Source organism: Corvus hawaiiensis, chromosome 1, assembly GCF_020740725.1.
Source record: "Corvus hawaiiensis isolate bCorHaw1 chromosome 1, bCorHaw1.pri.cur, whole genome shotgun sequence".
NCBI lineage: Eukaryota > Metazoa > Chordata > Aves > Passeriformes > Corvidae > Corvus > Corvus hawaiiensis.
This window is the reverse complement of record NC_063213.1, coordinates 5,531,629-5,553,577: the sequence shown is the minus strand read 5'-3', so window position 1 is coordinate 5,553,577 and position 21,949 is coordinate 5,531,629. Positions and strand designations below refer to the sequence as shown.

The 21,949-nt window shown below is 41.4% G+C and overlaps 1 protein-coding gene across 1 annotated transcript in view; it reads left to right on the top strand.

Annotated features, from left to right (window-relative positions):
* The window catches only part of ACVR2B (activin A receptor type 2B), a 107,163-nt gene extending 86,344 nt beyond the window's left edge, over positions 1-20,819 (top strand). Inside the window, exons 6-11 of the mRNA XM_048320012.1 lie at positions 856-999; positions 1,832-1,980; positions 5,609-5,723; positions 7,575-7,713; positions 10,051-10,181; positions 11,733-20,819. Coding sequence (XP_048175969.1) covers positions 856-999; positions 1,832-1,980; positions 5,609-5,723; positions 7,575-7,713; positions 10,051-10,181; positions 11,733-11,927 — 873 coding nt within the window. The 3' untranslated portion in view covers positions 11,928-20,819. The remainder of the gene's footprint in view (positions 1-855; positions 1,000-1,831; positions 1,981-5,608; positions 5,724-7,574; positions 7,714-10,050; positions 10,182-11,732) is intronic.
* The last annotated feature ends 1,130 nt before the right edge of the window (positions 20,820-21,949 follow it).

Below are 21,949 nucleotides of genomic sequence, written 5' to 3'. Positions count from 1 at the left end.
TGAAATCTACAGGGTATTTTAACTTCCCTGCAAATGCCTGTGTTGTTTAAATCCAGCAAGGCAGGGTGCAGCTGCGGTGTCCAGAGTGCACAAAAAGGGCCAGAGCCCCAGCTTTCTGTGTCCTGCCTGGGTGGGTTGTAAATCTGGATCCAAACCTAGTGAGCAGTTTACAGCCTCCAAAGGCAGAGCTCCAGTGCTGTGCAAGCTAATTGCAGTGCAGCATTTCTGTCAGCTCCTGTCTTCTGCTCTAGGAAACCTTTGAACACTCATGGCTTGATTCTCTAGGAATTGCAGATGAAAAGAGTAAAGCAATCAAAAGTCAAGTGAAAGAAAAATGACTAAAACATCTTTGTGCTCCTCCGCTGTCTCCTTCATTACTTTTCCACCTCATGTTTGTTGTCATAGCGTTGCTAAAGGAGATCTGCACAACTTCGGTCCAAGTCAGCTGTGACCTACTAGTAAATATTCAATTGAGCCTAGATTAGATTTTGCATTTGCAACAATTACAGCTACAAGGCTGATCTGAGTGCTGCATGCACAGGCTTTATTCTTGCAAGTATCCTTAGGAGATCTTGACAAATCTTATTTCTCAGTAAGGTTGAGTTTGGCTTCCTCTCCACTCCCCACACATGTCCTTTAGGAATAGCTGAGGATAATTTTGGAGAGGGCAGACTAAGGACAGCAATTTCCAGTCTTTCTTCTTTAGGGAAAACAGGCTCATTTTGAAGGGATACATCACATCCTAACACTGGAGCATGATTTTAAGAGTAGTGTGAGCTGCTCTGACTGAACTGAAGGAGCTGTTTGCTTTAAACGGAAGTGTGATCTTTGATGGTGCATTTCTCCCTGCTTCAGGATAAGCAATCTTGGCAGAGTGAGAGGGAGATTTTCAACACTCCTGGCATGAAGCATGAAAACCTTTTGCAATTTATCGCAGCAGAGAAAAGGGGGACAAACCTGGAGACAGAGCTCTGGCTGATCACAGCTTTCCATGACAAGGTAATGTATCATTGCATGTACATTTTGGGAAGGCAGAGAGGGAGCTGGTTGTGATAGAGCAGGATTATAATCCCTGTAATCTATCCAGTCCATTCCTGGTGGGCCATGGCTCTGTGGCAGCAAAGTGCTCCTGCTCCCCTGCTTCAAAGGCCTTTCCTTTAGCTTTCAAGGCTTTCCTACACAAACAAGGATTAATAAAGGTGGGACTTGGGAAAAAGGCACAAAAGGCCACAGCTCATGTCTACGGTGGTCAACATCTCTTGATGTGCATAGATGAGCATCACAGGAGGCAGATTTCGCAGACCCAACTTGCCCCTTGCAGATGGGCTCCATGTCTGCTTTTGGGGCCTGGGGCACTTCTCCTGTTCCATGGATTGCTTTAGTTACAAAGCATGACTAACTCTGAAAACAAATGGGCAAATCTGGGGTTGAGCCAGCAGTGTTATCCCCCTGTTAAATCCAAGGTCTGCTGAGTCAATCATTGCCACAACCAGCTGATACCATGCATTATCTTCTTGCATGGAAGGCTTTCCCCTTGCTTAGGTTAGATGAATTGCTCTGGTTAAAGACGATTTTTCCCTTCCTTACCTCCCTCCCCTTCCCTGGCAGATAAGTAGACATCAGGAGGTCTGTGCTGTCAAGGGCTAAAAACTCATGGATGCTTCTGATTTTTATTTCTTCTTTTTACTTTCACTAGAGATTTTTCCCCCCCTGTTAAATCAAGGCTCAGATTTCTCAAGCACTCTCTAAATCATTCTCCAAACTGATGAGTTGGCACATCTATCACTTATAGGGGTCTATGACTAAGAACTGACAGTGTCCTGTTCTGCAGGGTTCTCTGACGGATTACCTGAAGGGCAACATTATCAGCTGGAATGAGCTATGCCATGTTGCAGAAACGATGGCCCGTGGCTTGTCCTACCTTCATGAAGATGTCCCCTGGTGCAAAGGTGAAGGACACAAACCTGCCATAGCACACAGGTAAAGCCTCTTTTGTTGACACCCTCTTTGAAATGATGCTGTTGAATGGAGGAGGTTGTGCTTTTAGGAAGTAAAGGCCTTTTAACCCAGCAAATCCTGTGCTAAGACAAGAATTTTTTTCAACCACGTATAAAATGGTGAAGGGCAAGTAAGTGTCTTGCCTGTGGAATAGCACAGTTGGTAGTGGTTGACGGCAAATGTCTGAAGGGCAGAGGCTTCTCTCTTCCATCAGCTCTTCCCTTGTGGTGGGAAGGGAATACTGGTCACTGCAGAACTGCTCTTTGAAAGGACTTTGCTTGATAATACCAACACATTATAATCCATGTATTTCTATGGCCATACCAGGAGTTGGACTCTGTTTTTCCATCTTTTAGACTGATAACTCCACTGCGTGTCTTCCCACAGAGCTTTTGATCTGTAAAAAACGTTAAAAAAAAGGTAAAAAGTGGAGAAACTGTGGAAATGCAGAAAATGGCTGCTAGTTATTTTTCCCTGTAGTTTTTTAAGGCCCAAATCATGCCAGAGTGCTTATGAGAGACACCACAGCAGACACCATCCTACCTCTGAGACCTCCTAGCACACGTTTCAAACCACATGGGTGGCAGCACAGTGGGGACAGCAGGAAAGCAGTGGGTTAAACCATCCTCATGATTTAGCCCTTCTCTAAAGTCCCACACTGCTTGCCCTAGACTAAAGCATCTCTTCTGAGTGGTTTGCTCGTGGTAGGGCAGGATGGAGGAGATTTCCAGAAGAGATTTACAGGCTGTAATCCGTGGCCATACTCCTGCGCCACCCACCGCATTTCATCCAGGAGGAACTTAAACCCCACGTCCAGCTGCAGCAATTTGTACCCTCTCTGGCAGGCCTGGCTTCATGTATGGCAAGATAATCCCTGTTTTTGCAAGGGTATCCCTGCCCCCAAAACACCCCACCTCCCCAAACCTGAAAGTTTTGAAGAGCTGGGGGCTGTTGAAAGAACCTGCAGCTGCCTTTGTGCTGCTCCTGGAGCTGACCCCTGTGTCCCTGACATTTGTCCCTGTAGAATAAAGGCAGTGGTTTATAGATGAAAATTCCTGAGGGTGGGGAACAGAGGAAGGCTATAGAAAGGCTTTAAAGCAACAGATCGTGCTCATTAGTGTCCCTGTCCATTTAGCAAGTGATAAAAGCTGGAGAATGCAGCATTTGTGTGAATTTAGCACATACCTAGTGGAGGAGGGATTTCAGGACACAAGGGATTTTCCTCGGATAACCCCACTCCTTTTAATTTTATTTTTGAAAGAGAACACTAAATGCATTTTAAATCTGGAGAGGGGGGCGTGGGGGATGTTTTTGAACGGCTTCCCACAGTGCACATGGATGGAGATGCTGGGGTTGCCAGGTGGAACTCCCCAGTCGCTGCTGGGCAGGGGTTCAGCCAACTCCTCTCTGGCCCCCGGCACTACAAGGAGGATTACGGTTATGGAATCACTTGTTGGTGCAAAAGTGCCCCCACGTGGAAGCTGAAAATAAAATCTCTGGTGTCTCAATCGAATTAACTCACCCGTTACTCATAGTCTGTTTGCTCTGTATTCTCTAGTTTGAAGTGCTAGATGGAACAAGAACATTTCTTCTTTTCATGCCACTTTTCTTTGTCAGTGACCATTTTAGGATGGTGCTTATGACGTTATGGGAATTCTCCTTGGCATGACTTAGATTAATTAGGTCCTTCTCCCTGGCCTGGATACGTTTGCATTGCAACTCAGACTTGCCAGTTCAAGGTGGTTTGTGGAAGGAAGGAAGGAAGCAAAGTGTGAAAAAAATGGGGGAATGTATGGAAATAGGGGGAAAAAATGGAATTGCAAAGGGAAATCCCTGCATTGTGTATCAAGATGTAGGAGTTAACTGTTGCATGCCCAAAGGGCACTGCCGGTGAGCAACAGCAGCACGTGCCCCTTCAGTAATGCTGGTTTACATCTTGTTTCACCTTGGAACCACATCGTTCAGGCAGATTGTCTGATAATTTCTGTGTGGTCCTCATCGAGCCACTGCTTTGCAAAAATCTCTTGCACAATCTGTACCACCCTGAGGGCATAATCCCCTAATCCTGAGCGAGCAAAGGCGTTTATCCATGTCGTTAGATGATGGCTGTTTCCTAAGCCTGTGGGGAAACTGCTGTAGCATGGGAGCAGGCAGTCTCTGAGATGACAGGTAGTGGTAAATGCAATTTTTCTATGTAGTGGAGGGGCACCAGTGTCTGGGAGGTTCTGCAAAGCTGTACTGTGGTCCTAGAGGTGATGGAGGCTGGTTTCTGCTGGGGTTCACTGGCTGCAGGATGCCCTCCAACTTCACACCCACTTACCCCATCTTAATCCTCAAGCCAGAAATGCCCATCATGCTGTGCTTAGCTTAGAAAGGATAAATCCTCTCTTATGATATTTTAAGCTCAGAATCAGGGGCTGGGTGGCACAGGATGATTTTTGTTTGCAGTGCTTTGGGCTGATATTCTGGCATCCAAGGCTGCAGAGAGCAGCCCCTTCTCTATGGTCCAGCAGTTCCTCTCTTCACAAAGAATTTTGACAGGTCTCTCTAGTGCAGAACAATCGTATCTGCCCTCATTAATTATTTTGTGCAGGCCTGCAATGTCCTGCAATCAGCAGGGTCACTGAGAGAATTGATGATAGGGAAATTATAATGCTGAGCATACAGGACAATTGCCATCTGCTGTCTAAGGTCTGTAATTTAATTAGATTGCCAAACATTCCTTTTCAGATGAAAACGCAGGAAGCCCAGGGAACAGGGCTTGACTGGTTAGGCATCTTAGTGTGATCTTCCTCCAACCCCCACCCTTCCCAGCCCCTGCAGATTTACCTGAGCTGCCCTGAAATGATCCCTCTGCAGCACAGGCCTGACACAAATATCCCCTTCAAGCACAGACCCACCATCTCTGCTGCAGATTCTTACAACTGCCTGTGAGCTGCCTGCTCGATCCTGACAGCATGTCTGAGTGTGGCCTCACCCCCTTCCCTGCTTGCTTTCCAACCCTCCGAATTCTCCAGGGAAGATCAATCCAGCAATTACAACAGAAGGCTAATAGATGACTATGGCAAAAGTCTGTTGAAGCATGTAATCAGGCTGGAGAGAGTCTCACCAGAATCTGCTGATTTCCAAAAAGACCTAATTCTGTAGATAGGAGCAAACATCCTTACTAGGATAAAGAGTAATCTACTCCCTTAACCTGCCTTGGCTTTGTTGTTGGGAATGAGAAGGGCCCAGATGTGGGGGTCCAGAGCTGGTACTTGGAGCAAGAAATGGCGCCTTATATGCAGCTTGCTCTCATCAAAAGAGCCCCTTCAGATCAGATTTATTTTATTTTATTAATTGTATTAATTTATTTTATTAATTTTATTAATTCACTGTAGAGTTTGGCTGACTCTGTGCTGGTGAGCTCAGGGCTGCTTGGTTGTGTTTTAGGGACAAGGGCAGTGAGGAGAAGCCAAGTTTGTCAGCACTGGCCAAGTTGGGAAGCTGGGGAAGAAAGGAAGAAAGGAGCTGATTTACTGGGAGCTGCTAAGCCTATAGACATACAATGTACTGCAATGTGACTTAGACACATGACATGATAAACCCTTACTTCTTGGCTTGTCCATAGGGACTTCAAGAGTAAAAATGTCTTGCTGAAGAACGACTTGACAGCTGTGCTAGCTGATTTTGGACTGGCTGTACGGTTTGAACCTGGGAAACCTCCAGGGGACACTCATGGACAGGTAATCATTACCTTCAACTTTTTAAAAAGTTGGCCTTGCCCTAGCTCCTCTGGAGTGGGGGCTAATTTGTATAGATGCATTTAATTCTCTTGGGAAAATAGATTTTTCCATAAAAACTTGTGCTCAGATGTAAATTCTGGGAGCTGCTTTAATCTGTGTGAGTGGGGAGGATGCTCAAACGCTTCTGACTCGTGTGCAGGTGAGGTCCCCCCAGCCCTGGGGTCAGGTGGCTTCCTCCTTCAGACACAGGGCTCATTGACTCTTTATTGTTTTGGTAATAAATATCCATAGAATCATAGAATCACAGAATACCGTGTTGGGAAGGACCTCAAGGATCATCTGGTTCAACATTTCTTGAGCAAAGCAAGGCAAGACAGTCCAGCTGAATCTTAGAAGTGTTTAGTTTTGGAGTCCGCTGCACAGACCACTTCTCTAGGCCCTAACACAAATATTAAAGCTCCTAAATATTAATACTAATACCACAATACAAATATTAATAATCCTAAAATTATTGATTTAATTTTAAGAATTCAGCCAGGCTGGCTGCTTGGGTGACCTTTGGCACAGCTGGCTGTGCACTGTGTAAACAATATACTGCAATTTTATGGGCTCTTAATTTTGTGCCTTTGTGTTGCAGCAAGCAGCCCCTCATTCTGCTCTCATGCCAGGGTACAGCAAGTCCGTCATCCCCTCCTTGTGCCTCCAGGGTTTTCTGAATTCCCATCTCCTGTGCAGCCTCCCTTTTTTACCTTTATCTCAGAAGGAATGAACATTCTTCTGGGTTAGCCTTCCCCAGCTTTCCTCATTTTTGTCATCTTTTTGTGACTTTTCCAGTATTTTGCACGTCTTTTCATATCCTGGCTTCACTCTGCCCCTACTGCCTCAGGTAACAGCAAGAACAGATGAGAATTTCCTTAAAGGAAATTATTAAGGGTGTTTCGATTCCCATGTTCAAAAGGTGGTTTTTCCCTTGTTGTCCTGTCTACTCTCCTACATTATGAGCTATACAAAACATAACAATGGAGGCACTATAATGAGGACTGCATTCCCTCAAAACAAGAGAATGTCTTTTCCAAACCGTGGCGAGCTAGGGCAGGGCAGACTATTCAGGGTTCCTGCTTTACTACTCTTGTGGATGTAGGAGACTTGTTTTACCCAGGGCTGTCAAACCAACACATTTTCCTACCATTCCTACCATTTAGGATATATCAATTTTTCTCCTTGGTTGTTTTTGGTTTGGTGGGGATATTTTTGGGGTTTTTTTATTTGGTTGGGTTTTTTTGTTGGTGGTGGTTGGTTTTTTGTTGTTGTTTTGTTTTGTTTGCTTTTTTTTGTTGTTTTTTTGGTTTTTTTGGTTGGTTGGTTGATTGGGCTTTTTGGGGGGGTTGGTGTGTTTTGTTGTTTTTTTTATATCTGTCTATCTATTTGTTTTATGGGGTTTTGGGGGTTTTTTTTGAGTGAAAGAGGACTGACCTCCCAACAATTAGGATAACCAAGCCAGACTTGACCTCGGGGTGTTCTGTGTGTCTCCACGGACAGCATTTTCTAATGCAGGGTTTACTGCTGGAGCAGCATGCAGCAGGATGCAGACCTGAAGTGTGCACTGAATGAGTATCACACACGTAGCCTTGCGCTTTGGCTCTCTCCTTCATGTAGCTTATCTGGACTCGAGTGATCTTAATGAGAACCGGTGTCAGAAGAAACAGCTCCCCTTTGCTTGTTTTTCGAGCGAGGTGCACCTTCAGCAGCAGTGGCCTCCAGGCTAATGAAACTAGCTGTCACTCACCTCCAACCAGCAGAGGCTGAGGGGCCCAAATGCAGCGTAACTTGAGCTGTGTTTTTTCTCTGTAGGTGGGAACAAGGAGGTACATGGCTCCCGAAGTGTTAGAGGGAGCAATCAACTTCCAACGAGACGCCTTCCTGAGAATAGACATGTATGCAATGGGACTGGTGTTGTGGGAGCTAGTCTCCAGATGCAGAGCAGTTGATGGTAAGAATAAAGATCTTCTCTTCCCTGGGGAGGGCTCTGCTTCAATATGGTTTAGTGGTCCAAAGAATGGATCTGTCTCTGTTTAAAAAAAAAAAAATATAACTAATGACGTATTTTTATTAAAAGCAGTTAACCTGTTTTTCATTTGGTTTTTTTACATAAGGTCTGTAGATAGTAACCTTTTTAAGTGCCCAAGTCTCAAAGTGCTTTTTACTATGTTGGTTACCTTGCAAATTTCTGAGAATTGAGAGGGAGAATGTGGTCCCTACAGTATGGGTGTCCTTTAGACCTGAGCCTGCTCTGTGCTGCTCTCGTGGCACTCTGCATTCCTGCCTGTGACCAGGGCATGCCTTGGGCTCCACAGAAGAGTCACACAGCCAGCTTGGCTGTCACCTCACTTATGCAGGGCAGTGGGGTAGCCTGAATGGAAAGCACCTTAGTGAAATAGCAGGAACACGGGGCTGGAAGGATCTTCCTGGGTCAGCAAGCCCATTTCCCTGCTATCATAAGTCATTAGTTATTGACCTTTGACTTTTGCTGATCAAGCCCTCTCTCAGCAGTGGGCTAGGTTCATTGTTTCATTTACAGCTTTGGAGGATCTCACTTTCTCCTGAAGGATCCAAAATTATGAACTTAATGGTGTCTCCTTTCTCCTTTTTTTTAATACTAAAATTATACTGAAAAGTGGGGCACCTTTTCTGTCCAGTTAGGACATCTGTCCTTTAGTGACCATGTGCAGGACAGGGAAGCAATCATGTCATTGTAGTAGCTCCAAGGCTGCTTCCTCCAACTTTTTTCTTCTTGTATAGATATGGGTGCTCTGAATATCAAGTTCATAAAACAACAGCACCTCACCTAGACTTGAAATATTTTTGTTAGCATTACAGTAGGACTGAAGAGCTCGATTATAATTAAAATTCCTCCCGTAAGTATGTGGTAACAGAAGGTCTCTTCTTCAAAAATGTACAGTGTAACCAGGTGAAATGCTGGAGAAGCAGGGAGCTAGGAGCACAGTAGGGTAAAACAGTGGTACACAGATCATTCATGTAGGAATTGCCCTTCTCTGTTGAGGTGCCTCAAATATCCACTTTCATTTCTCCTGTCATGTTTGGGATTTCCTGCCAATTCAGGCATCTGAGATACCCCAGGTGACACACACAGCACCACTGAATCAGAGGGAAGGCTTCCTTTGGGATTACAGGGGGTTACACTGAGCCTCATCTGCACTTCCAGCTCAGAAGTGATGTTGTGTAAGCAGCACATTTAGCTTGGAGATCACCAGTACAGCTCTTCTTAGCCTGAGTTCCTCTTGGAGGAAAAGGAAAGTCATAAGTGACCCTGTGCCATGCATTGGAGCAAGTGTTTCAGTTTGGTTTAGTGGTTGCCATTGAGTAGACAAGAATAATGATAAGCTGGTTTAGTGATTTCATTCTTTAGAGTACTTAAATATCGTGTTGTTGGTGTCACAATTCATGACCAGATGAAGTGGTCAGCTCTTTTATTTTAGTCTGGAAAGACCCTCTTGAATTATCTCTGCTCTGGAAAGAGGTCACTTTTTGCTACTGAGAAACCATAAGTGATGCTTTGGAGCACTGTGAGAAGCCCATCAGTTAAGCTGGGCTGCTCTTTCTGAGAAAGCATCTATGCATTGCCAAAAGCCAAATGATGTTTCAATAAGCAGAAGTTATTGCTATCATCCAGCATCTGCACTGATACTCATAACAGTTGTCTCATTCCCATGGCCCTGGGCAGTTCACAGCCATAACTGGTATAACTAAAGCATTCAGAAATCATTTTACACTTTGGAGCTGGTACTTGGGACAAGTGCATCTGGCTCCAGCGTGTCAGGGCTGACTCAAAGCTATGAACAAGCCAGATCACAAAGCAAGAAATTATAAGTGTTGTATATGCTTGACCTTGCTAGTCAGTGCTAAAATGAAATTATGCTCATGCTGCAACCTTTGTCTAGGTTATTGTGTGTTGAATTGTTGTGTTAAAATGTGGGGAGGATGGGTTGATCTGCTCTTTCTATTAAAATAAATCCCGGACTACCTGGCAAACTTTCTCAAGGAAATGGCGGGATCCGGAGGTCCGGCTGAGGGTTTGGATTTGTAACTCAATGAGGTGGAAAATGCATGGCCAGACAGGCAGCAGGGACAGAAAAGACCATTGTGCAGGAGGAATGTAAATCACATTTGTCTGCAGTGACAGGTGAACGCCAGGCTTTGTTACAGTGGGTTGAGGTTGCTCTGGAGCTGCAGCTCACTCATGCGTGGGGAGGCCGTGGTTCTGCAGAGGCCATTTCTACCCTAACCTGATTCTCTGTGCACACCATAGGTCCAGTGGATGAATACATGCTGCCTTTTGAAGAAGAAATAGGTCAGCACCCATCCCTTGAGGACCTGCAAGAAGTGGTGGTTCACAAGAAGATGCGCCCCGTGTTCAAGGATCACTGGCTAAAACATCCCGTACGTCCCTGCTGGTTAACAGTGGAAAATATTTTCCTGTGTGATGGGTTATGCATTCCCAGTGTTAGAGTCAGCTCTGGGGAATGAGGGGTTGCTCAACACCTTTGTGCTCCCTTTTCTGTTTATCTCTTGTATTTAGAGACTAAACAAGCTGAATAATTAGCTAGTGCTGAATGTGGAGCATGTGGTGCTTTAGTAGGACTCCCTTAATATGGTGAAAGAATGGAAAATAAAGTCCTTTCATTAAGAAAAAGAAAATGATCCATGCTATTGGAGACACACTCCTCACAAAGCGAGATACCATGCAAGACTTGGAGCAGTTTATGGAGGAAAAATTAATTAGATATGAAAGCAAGCAGACAATGAAGCAAAATGCAGCGTGGGTTTCCCAGAGGTAGTTAATTTCAGGCTCACGTTTTTAATAAAAGAGCTGATTTTTCTTAGATCGGGAAGGTGAGAGATGATGGTATCTCACTGGGCTTCAGTAAGAAGTCAAATGCCTCTATTTTGACCAAACTGCTACAGATTTGGTTAGACTCAGGTGTACTAACTCATTTCCCATGAGTTAGGGAGAGCTGTGGACTGCAGAAAAAGATGAGTGTTCCACTTCCAATGAGAGTTCAAATAAGAGCTGCGTTCTTCAAGCACTGATGAATTCAGTTATTTTGGGGATATCGAGAGAAGTGATTGCAAACAAAGCAAATGGTTTCATCGTAACTGGTACAGTGCTGCCAGCTCTCACAATTTTATCATGGGAATCACAATACTTGTTGTCTTTTAAAGCTCTAACTGCTAAATCTTGGGATTTATTTTGATATTAAAAAAAACACTTTTGGGGCTGGATGCAGCCCAGCCTTAGAAAGCAGATGCTTAAAAAAACCATGAAAACACATATTTTAAGTAGTTCTTAAAGCTTATGTATGTGATGGTAATTGGCATACTGTGGAAAAAGTACTTGTAGGGTTTTTTTAGAGCATGGGCTGTGTTCAGTGGACCTTCCCACCCCCTGACAAGGTGGTGTCCATGATGCCTTAAAGATCTAGAAATAAAACAACACATTTTCGAGACAACATTAGTATAGGAGGTGATACAAAAACTGGTCTTTAATTGGAGGCTGACAGGGGCAGATATGGAAAAATACCCACTCCACACAGGGCGAATAGTTTTATAAGTTTAGCAAATCAGCAAAATTGACAAGGATCCCCAATTAGAAACACAGGTGATGAGGTAATTCCCCCTCTTGGTTCAACCTCTTCTGGAGCCTCCCATTGGTACCAGTGTACTTTGTTTATGAGAAAATGTCTTGGGAGTGTAGCTGATCCTCGGTTCCCAGGAGAAAGCAAGATAGGACAGAAGCCTTTGGAATGTGTTTTATCTTTCTGCCTATCAGGATGGGAAAAGTACTGGAGCTAGCCAGGAACTATAACTATACAACAACAGCCTACAGAGCTACGAATATATATGAAGGAAATATAAAAGCAAAAGTCATTTTGGCATCACCCAGAGCAGGTGACATTGCTGAAGGCGTTTTCTCCCCGTTGCTGTCTGCAGGGCCTGGCGCAGCTCTGCGTGACCATCGAAGAGTGCTGGGACCACGACGCGGAGGCGCGGCTCTCGGCGGGCTGCGTCGAGGAGCGCATCGCGCAGATCCGCAAATCCGTCAACGGCACTACCTCGGACTGCCTCGTCTCCATCGTGACGTCTGTCACCAACGTGGACTTGCCACCCAAAGAGTCTAGTATCTGAGTCCTGGGTCCTGGTTCACTTTTGTCTTTCCAGACCCAGTGGATTTAAAAAAAAAAAAAACAAAGAAAAAAAAAAAAAGACAAGAAAAAAGTTTTAAAAAAAAACCATACAAAAAAAACAAAATCACAAAAATTCAACAAACCCATGAATGCAGCTGCTATTTTATCTTGACTTTTTATTATTATTGTTATTATTATTATTATTATTTTTTTGGATTGGATCAATTTTACCAGCACATTGCTCTACTGTATTAAAAAAAATGGACATTTCAGCAAGCATTCAGGTGCCGACTAATGAATGCAGAAAAGGTGCAGGTACCTCAGAACCTCAACAAACTCACTTCAGTTGTTTTTATTTTATTCAGTTTTCTGGGTTTCTCTTTATCAGTCTGTCTTCTGAGCGGAGCATCTGTGACATAAGCTTCTGTGACATACAGGAAAACCACCTACCACCTTCAAAAACGCAATGCTGCAAACTGTGGAGGAAACTTAAGACTGTTATACAAAGAATACACCTTCCTCAAAAGCATTTTTTCCCCATTTTGGTTTTGGGTTCAGTTTCTTTTTTATTTTTTTTTTTTTATTTTTTTGGAAGTGAGCTTCAGAAAAAAACAGCAGATGTGTCTTTTACGGATCTAACGGGTGTCATTGTAACATGGAAAAAAAAAAGTAACTGGGCAGAGAATGTTAATTCTTGATGGTAGAATTGAAGGGGCGAGCATAGAATAGGGGTGGGGAGAGTGACGTTGGACTCGGCAGCATTCGGGGAAACATCATTTGCTATGGAGCTACTTCTCAGGTAACCATTAGAGGAGGGGAAGGACATTTCTGGGCAGAGTATTTACGGCTGCAGAGCATGGAGAAAGCGGAATTAAAGAGGCAGTGGTTGGAAGAAAGGCACTTGTTTCTTCCTCCAGAGTCTGGGTTTGGGCGGTAAAAGAACAAAGCAGGACTATAACTTTTATTTTTCAATTCCAGATAGTATTAGGAAAATGCTTTTAAGCAATGTCATCAGGACAGGTGGGGAAGTGTGATTTCAGAAGCACTTTGGTAAAATACTGAAAGATGGGAAAATTTGTGCATCTTGTTTCAAGTGTGAGTCAGTCGAGGAAATTTGGCCTTGGGTTGATTATCTGTCAACCCAAACTAATGGTGCAGACGGTGGAAAGAGGAAAAGGGTGAAAAGTGGGTATATATTTTTTCTTCTTTATTAATTTGAGGTTGGGAGAGTGAAAATACCTGAATGGTGGCAGCTGGCTCCTGTAGCATCCGAGAAGCCTGAGAGCTGCCTGGCTGCAGCAGTGATTCCCACAGCACCTCTCCCACTGGTTTCTTTGACCCTGCTTTCTCCTTACTCTGTGATGAAACTCTTTTGTCTTAAAATGGTGCATATTCTACAATACCGTTACTCTTATTATGCCATAAACTTGCTCTAGTCAGTGAATGTTCCTAATGCTGCTGATTCAACATTGAAATATTTTTTTAATTTGCAAAACATGCAATGTTTAAAAAAAAAAACTTAAAAAAAAAAGCAAACACAAAACATACACACACACGTTACGTGGCTTCCGAGGTTTAAACTGAAAAAAAATTAAAAACTTCACGACCACAGACCACCTCAAACCAGAAATACCTCAGAATTTTCTACTTGTATGAGTTTTATTATATATTTTGTTAGTTGTGTTGTCTTGTAGTAAGTATATTTTAATGTAAGTTGGCTTTTATGACAAGGGAGTTTTAAAAAAAGAAAAAAAAGAAAAAAAGTTCCAAAATCTTTTAGGAAGTGCTACCATTTTTTTTTGTTGTTTTGTTTAATAAAGCACCATTGTAAATAACTGTATACAGTTGTAGAATAACTGCCTATATAAGGTACCTGGGCATTATTCACTCTTATTTGTGAAGGCTGTTTCCATGCTGTATTTTTTTTTTTTTTGGTCTGTTTTAGTGAAAGGACAGTACATCTTTTTTTTCTTTTTCTTTTATTTTTTTAATTTTTTTTTTTCTTTTTCTTACTTTGAATATAACATGAATTCTGTGTCTTGCTAGACTGACAAAGTTATGTCCATTGGATGGCCAGATCTTCTAAATTTTTCTTTGTGTTAAGCCAAAATGCAGTCCTAAACTAATCACCCTGTAATGAAAATGTAAAAAGTCTGTATTATGTAAATGAATTGGACTTCTCTACACTGCCAAATTATCAGTGTGCACCCTTGCACAGATATAATTTATTAAGCAAATGAAACCGCTAATTGGAGAAAATATTAAAAAAAATTGAAATATATTTCTTGAAAAGTATAGCTTTAAAACCTAGAGGTCACAAATGAGGACATGGTCCTTTATCTTGAAGAGACATTAAGAGAATTGCCTTAATTTGTCTATCTGAATAAAGTCTTAACCTATTCTTTCAAGTTACTGAATGTATATTGCATATTAGTATGTACACACATGTAACTGTGTTTCCGTGTGTAGGTTTGAAAGTTTCTGTTTCTTGATGTGCTTCTGTTGAGAAAACCTTGACAAAACCAGACAGAACGATACCATTTTGACCCAGCCAATGTCCCCGGTGGCCGTTGGCACCTTTGGGCCTGATGCTGCAACATACCTATGCTTAGCATTGAGGGTGTAGGTAGCTCTTCTGGTGTCATGACATTAGGCACTCACTTAATGTTAAGTGTGGTTGTAAATGTTTGCAGGATCAGTATTTTTCATGTTTAATACATTTCTGCACTGAGATTTATATGAAAATGTGACTATGTTTTAGAAGTGAAGTGATGTAAGCGTTGGGGTGGAGTGTAGAGCAGTTAAGATTGAGTGAATACTTGTTTCGAGGTGGGCTTGCTCCCTTTTCCCCGGGAATGGGAGCCAGTTCCTATTGCTGCAGAAAGAAAAAAGCTGTACTGTCTTTTAACTGTTAATATCTGTTTGCTCTTCTGGATTTTTTCCTTCAGCATTACGTATTATAGCTAAAACAGGCTTATTACAGCAGTTGCTTTTTTATCCTGATTTCTTTAAGAAGCTTTAAAGTATTTATTGAAAGTGCCATATGATTTTAATAGCCTATTAAACAGTGTCTGAAATCTTCTCTTTTGAGAAAGCATAACACAAATTCTCACATGTAGCTTTTCTTACTGCGGGGAACTGCACGACCGTACAAACCTTGACCGAATGTTGATTGTAAAGTGTTACATCTTCCTGGTGTAATGGTTCCTTATAGATCATCTTGTCAACAGGATTCAGAAACTGATTTGAAAAAGAATTTCCAAATTGGGTGTGTGCTGGGTAACAAGTTTTATATGTATATAGGTACGTGTGTCTTGCTATTGCAGCAGAGAAGGAAATCCTGAACTTTTAATTTGTACCAATTTGGCTAAAGCTGTTTTCTAAACTGGCACTTATTTATTTTATGAACAAAGACAAGCTCTGATTAACTTGTTGGTCTTTCAACAGTTGATCTGTCAAGCAAGTAGTTCCCTCACCTCTAATCCGTTTGAACTCTCATTGACAACATGATTTTGGTTCTGTTTGGTACTGCAGAGGCTTTTTCCAAGTCAGGAATTGGGCACATCCATAGGTGTAGCTGTCATAAGCAACTGCAGCTCTTTTCCTCTAAACACTCCCTTGAATATGATGGTGACAACACCTCTTATGCTGCTTCCCAAGCACTAAATTCCACCTCCCATTCAGACTTAGAGGAAGCAGCTCTTCAAAAATTTGGCTGCAGAATTTTATTGGTGATCTCCCTCTCTCGTATGGAAGTTCTCAGGTGAACGTTAGCATTGAATATCCTGAGGAAAAATTCTCCTTGACTTTAAGAGCCAGGATTCCCCATCTCTCTGGTGTAACTCCCTTTTATGAATTTATTGCACTGGCTGGGCTGGTTTCCTGGGTGGAGAAAGTTTGAGTTCACATTTTTAAACTGGAAGTACCACAGGAACTAAAACTGGGGAGTTTTTTTAAGATGGTAGAGCAGTGACTTGCTGATGAAATTGCATTAGTACAGCAAGGCTGGAAATTGTATGTGGCTTATATTAAAATATATGTGCATATTATAAGAGATGGTTATAAACCAGCCTAATCATCAGTTAAGTAGTACCAGGCCTATTCATTATGATTAAGGATTTTAGATGGTCCTGATGATTAAGAAATCTCTAAGACAAAAGAAACTCACTTTTTATTCTGCCTCGTTCTTCAGGCGAAATTCTCTTACAGAATATCCAGTGCTACACAGTTACACCTATGGAAGTGCCGAGGTCTTTGTTTTGAAGAGAAGGTCTGTGAGTGCCCCCCAGTAATTCCCATGCATTTTCCTTAGGTCTCCTAACTCCCTGCTGTTCCCACTTGAAGTCAGTGGTTTCAGTGGAAGCAGATATTTCCAGGCTGGCTGGGTCAGGCCTGGCCATTAGGAATCCTGATCCCCCTTAACATCGTAGCAGTGAAACCGGAGAACACACGTTTTATTCCTCTTGTACTACTTTCTAGGCAGACTGTCAGAGCTTGCCCTGTTTTGCAGGGAAAAGGTCTGGTTTCATTTAGTCTGGAAGGAACTTGTACTGCAGAGGAAGGTGCTGGGTGATAAGGTGTGACAGTGCTGTTTTTGCAGTCCTCTTCAAGCCACACTCCACTTGGGAAGTTGCTAAGCAGGAAGTGTCCCGCAAACTTTTATCACTTTTACATACAGGATATTGTTTGGTAACATTGTAAATAAAATAGACTATATAATAGAGGAAAATAAGGACATTTTGACTTTTTTACTTTTGGAAAAATATATATATATTTTAGTTACATATACAAACAAAAATTCTACATTGTGTGAGAATTCTTTTATACCACAGATTATTTTTGTAATGTCTAATATGTTTCTGCAGGGAAAAGGGAGAAAGGTCTGTGTATGCACAGCAAATAAATAAAGAAATATATATATAATGTTTAAATTAAGTGTGCACTACATCAAAGTCTAGAGGATAGAACAAGTGTAGCCTGAAAACAGTTTGAGGAGCAAGTTTGGATGTACTTGGACATGCTTTGAGGATGGCACTGAGTATATGTTTAGGTTATCTTGCATGTCACATCCCTTCTGCTAAAGATGCTCATTGCTTTTCTACGGCCATCTTCAGTTAACTCGGGAGGAGTTTTTTCATGTGTTCATGCGAGTATCCATGTGTGGGCAGTGTGTCTTTTGGCATATGCTGTGGTGCTGCAGTGAGTTGTGAAGTCAGGGTGTAAAGAATTTACTGAGGCCAAATAGCCAGGCTGATCTCGCTCGCTGCTGTATCCGTTCACAGCAGCTGTGTCTGCTGCATTGACAATATGATCTGTAAGGAGCTGTTACCAGTGGAGTCCTGATAAAACCAGTTCCTAGAAATTCCTTCTCTCTGAAGTGACACAACTAATCATGCTTCACCAGAACACACAGATACGTGCTCTGTATTCCCAAAATCAGATTTAACAGTCTGCATCGGAGGCACTAAAAAAAAGGAGTGCTGTCATGTCCAAAGTCTTACTAAGCGAAAGAGCTTTCCAAATCTGTGTAACCAATCCAAGGTATTCTAAAAATATTAAAGAAAATTAAAAAAAAAGTGTGTGGGGAGTTTAACCTAATTTTCCATTGGACTTAAAATTCACTCCAGTCTTTTTCGTCCTCTCAACCATGATAGCACAGTGTCAGTGGGTGAGAGGTACTGAAGAAAGCTTTAAACCAAACAGCACATGGCACTGCCTTGGAGCTGGTTTGACAGTGTGCCTTCTGCAATTAGTGCTCACTAGTTCAAGCAGGCTCCTGCAATTGCCGAGTCCCTCAGCTGTGTTCTGGTGAAGTCCTGGCCCTGTGGAAACCAGTGAGAGATTTTCTATCCAATCCTGTGTGACCACGAGTGTGCGTTTGTGTTCCTGGAGCATTTTCTAAGCACACCTGGTCTCTTATTTACATGAGACTTCCCTTTTCATGACTCGTTCTTAGGGTGATGCTCAGTTCCCTGACTGAAGTAGTAGCCTATGGAATAAGCAGTAATGCTTTTTCTCAGGACACGTCCACAGAAAGAGGTCATACTTGTGTTATGTCCATCCAGCTGTTCTGAAATGTAATGCTATTCTGTTGTGCCTTTATTTTTCCATGCAAAAGCAACTGCTGTAAGCTTTCTTTTTGTTTATTTTTTTTTTTATTTCTGTCTGAAAAAAACACTTTTCATTGCCCAGCTGTTATTTCTGGATGCAGTCTGTGATCCAGGTATTTCAAGAACCAATTACCTCAAACCTCATGTTAAACAGTGTTGCTATCTGGATTCTCCTTGATACTACAATATTGTAACATACACAAACAAACAGGAACTTTGCTCTATATTGGTGTTTATATATATGTATCATATACATATATACATGTATATATATGATACATATATGTAAATGAAAAGTGATCCCCAAGGACTGAAGGAAAAAGCAAAACTTATTTTGTATTCCAACATTGAAACCAAAAGGGCTTTTCTGAAGCTCTATAATGGCATTGTGCTGGATATCTAGAAAGAAAAAGTGTTTTCTGAAAAGTGCTTCCTTTGTTAGCCTTTTATTTCAGTATTTTAATGGGGCAGATGATGTGACTAAAACACTGCTTCTGCATTTTTGGCCCATTTTGAAGCAGAAGCCTCTTAATCTTTCCAGTCATTAAAAACCCCAAAACTCAGTTTATAACATTCCAATAAGGTTGGTATTGCAAAACTAAAACGTTCTAGGAAAATTTCATGGCTTCTGTTTTTGTGACAAGGAAGGCCATACTTCATTCAATTTTCCAGTGTTTTGGGGAACTGAAGTTTAACCAGTAACCATCCTAGTGAATTAAAATCCTAATTCAGTAGTCACTGGCATCTCTGCATTGCCACCTCTGTAAAAACACCAAAATAAACCACAAAAAACAACTGAAACCAAAAATCTGGCCATGACAGAGGAGGAGATTGGAGCATCTCATAGGCTTGGAAAGTGGACTTAGCACCAGAGCAACTTTGTGGATAACAAAAAACGTGTTGGCAAGACCTAGAACCTGTCTGCCCCTTTCCTTTTTCCAAATACCTACTCCCAAGAACCAGCTCATAAAATCAGACCTTCAACTACAGCAACTTCTTAATGGTACTTTGCTGAAGAGAATTCTGTTCAGGCTATATTTTTTTGGGGAAAAAATATAAGTTAGACCATTTTTTAAATCACCATTTTATTGTATGTGATCCCCTCCCAAATGTCTGTTTTTTAAAAAAATATATCCATGTAGTCTGGATTTTAGTCTGTATTTTACTTGGACAGCATAGTAGCTTTTCCTGTCCAAATACTAATGAATTTACTATTACTAGTAATTCATTTAATTACTGAATGAATGGATAGTAATTAATTTACTGTTTCTAAAGGAAGAGTACAAGATATTTCCCTTTCCCCATATTTTTCTTGGCTGCCTAATGTTTCTATGGCTATTGATGGTTGATGATTATTATCTTTGGTAAATCAAAGTACTAAAATCTCCCAGGAGGAGGTGTTTTGCAATGCTGCTGGCCTTCCAATGGAATAACTATAATGCAAAAATCAATCTATTAGTGGGTGAGGATTGAAGGAGGTGGTTACTGCAAACTAAGCAACATTTTTGGCCTCAATTATATGCCATAAGCCCGCACAATGCCATTGTCAATCTGTTCAAACTATCTGCTTATGAATTCTGCATGATCCTCATGATAGAGTTGAAAGCCTGATCTTTCACCTGTTAATATTTTCACATTCGTCCTTAAGTTTGACAAATTTTGTACTGTAAAGTTGACTTAAGTACAGTTCGATGTCAATTCTTGTGGAAAGAGCTTTCTGCATGTAACATTAGATGCATACAGTTAAACAACACAGCATAGTACAAAAACTCACAAGAAAATGTTTTGACACCAGCAGGAAGAAATCTCACCCTAACCATTTGTCATTTTAAAACCATCTTATTGTAAGTTTTACCAGCTACTTCTAAATTTGTGCTTTATTTAAAGAAATAAAATAAAAATCCTAAGACTTGTCTAGCGTAGTGAAATATGTGTATATCAGTTTTAGGATAAATAGCTAAGTCTTATTACGCTGTGTTACTTAACTTGTATATATAGAATATACATAAGAGTTTGCAGTAACCTGTTTCTCCAGGATTTCCAGTTGGAATGGATTTAAACTCAAACTATGAGATTAAATGATTTAGAAGATTGCAGAATAAACTGAGTGTAAATTACAGGAAGCTCTATCAGATGGTGAAATAATTTTTAAAGAGTCTCTTGGTCCTTGGCTCAAATTCACTAAGTACTGTTTGTATACCAAGATATGTGAAATGTAAATGTTGTAGGTTATATTTCACTCTTGTAGCTATAAAAATGTAGAACAGAGATAGCTTGTACTACTGAGTTAACAAAAGTTATTCTAAAGTATCCTGTTAAAGAAAAAAGTATACAGAGAGTTAAGCTCGTTGCTGTAACCCCTTTTGGATTGAAGTGTGCTGATTTTTTTTATATATGTACATTTTATATATATACATTCTGCAGAAGTATACATATATAAAATGTATATATAAAATGGCCTAATGCAGACATCCATTGTATTGCAGTTATTAAATGAAGACATTTTGGAAAGAACATTGTATCATAGTTCATGAATTTGCAGTGGATCTTTGTTCCTTTTTACTGTGGTATTTTAGAAATGAGTCTCAAGTTTGAAATTAGATCTGCCAAGTTGGAGTTTTGCTGCTTCAGCTTTGCACTGGGTGTCCGAATAAACCAGTATGAATGTAGTATTTGCCCTGTGTGAAGCAGCTACACCCCAACAAATAGGAGGAAAAAACCTAGAAAGAACTATTTCAAGTTTATCTTTTTGTATATGAAAATAAACAGTAAATTACAAATAACTGTTTCCCTTGTTGGTGTGACATTAAAACTCATTGTTATTTTATTGTCTTTGGCATCTAGCAGGAGGATTTCCTTCTTCTTAGATGAATGTTTTTGGTGTTTCAATGGCATTTCTGCTACACAAAATCCCTAAAAAGTCCCTCCAGAGGCATAGCTGAGGCCTGCCTCTACTACCCATCCCTCGCAAACACCTCCAGAGAGAAGAGGGAATTAGCTCAAATTCACAAAATCATAGAATGGTTGGAGTTGGAAGAGATTTTAAAAATCATCCATTTCCAGCTCCCCTGCCAAGGGACACCTTCCACCATCCCACGTTACTCCAAGCCCCATCCAACCTGGCCTTGAACACCTCCAGGGATGGGACATCCACAACATCTTGGGGCAACTTGTGTCCTTTCGTTATTGTTATTTTTTTTATTATTTAGCTGCTTATTATTTAACTGCCCTTTCGAGTGTGTTGCCTCTTGTAACGCTGCTTATCACTCCTAGCAAAGAACCATTCACACAGGGCAATATGTGCATGTTAAGCTGTATCAGTACAGTCCAGCAACGTAGCTGCAACTGCCAGAAGCCAAAGGCACGGGAACTTGACCAGGAAAAAGATTAAAAAAAAAAAAAGAGGGAAAAAAAAAAAAAAAAGCCTGAGTTCCCTGTACTCATAGCACCACACTGAGGTCTATAATCCTCACATGAGGTATGAAGATGCCCTCAGCCACACACTGAAGCATGGCCAGAGCTCTCCAGGAAAGCTGCCTGCAGTAAAGTGATGGTATGGCCATGCTATCCTCATGTTCTGGTGTTTGCCATTGCTAAACTGATCCTTTTTTTCAGAAAAAAAATGCGTCTGGCTTGGTGCTGGGTTGGAAATGCTTAGTGTGGGCAGATATGAGGCAAATATGAACATTAGCAAGTATTTGGGAGGGAAAAATAGTAATAATCAGGCTGGTGGTTTTCCTGAAAAGAAATCCAATATAACATCATCCTATATTGCCTAAAGCCAACCCCATACCACAGTTTTCTTGTTCAGCCTGGGGAAGAGAAGGCTCTGGGGAGATCTTATGGTGACCTTCCAGTACTTAAAGGGGGCGTGTAAGAAAGATGCTCCTCATCCTGTCGCAGGGCATCACTG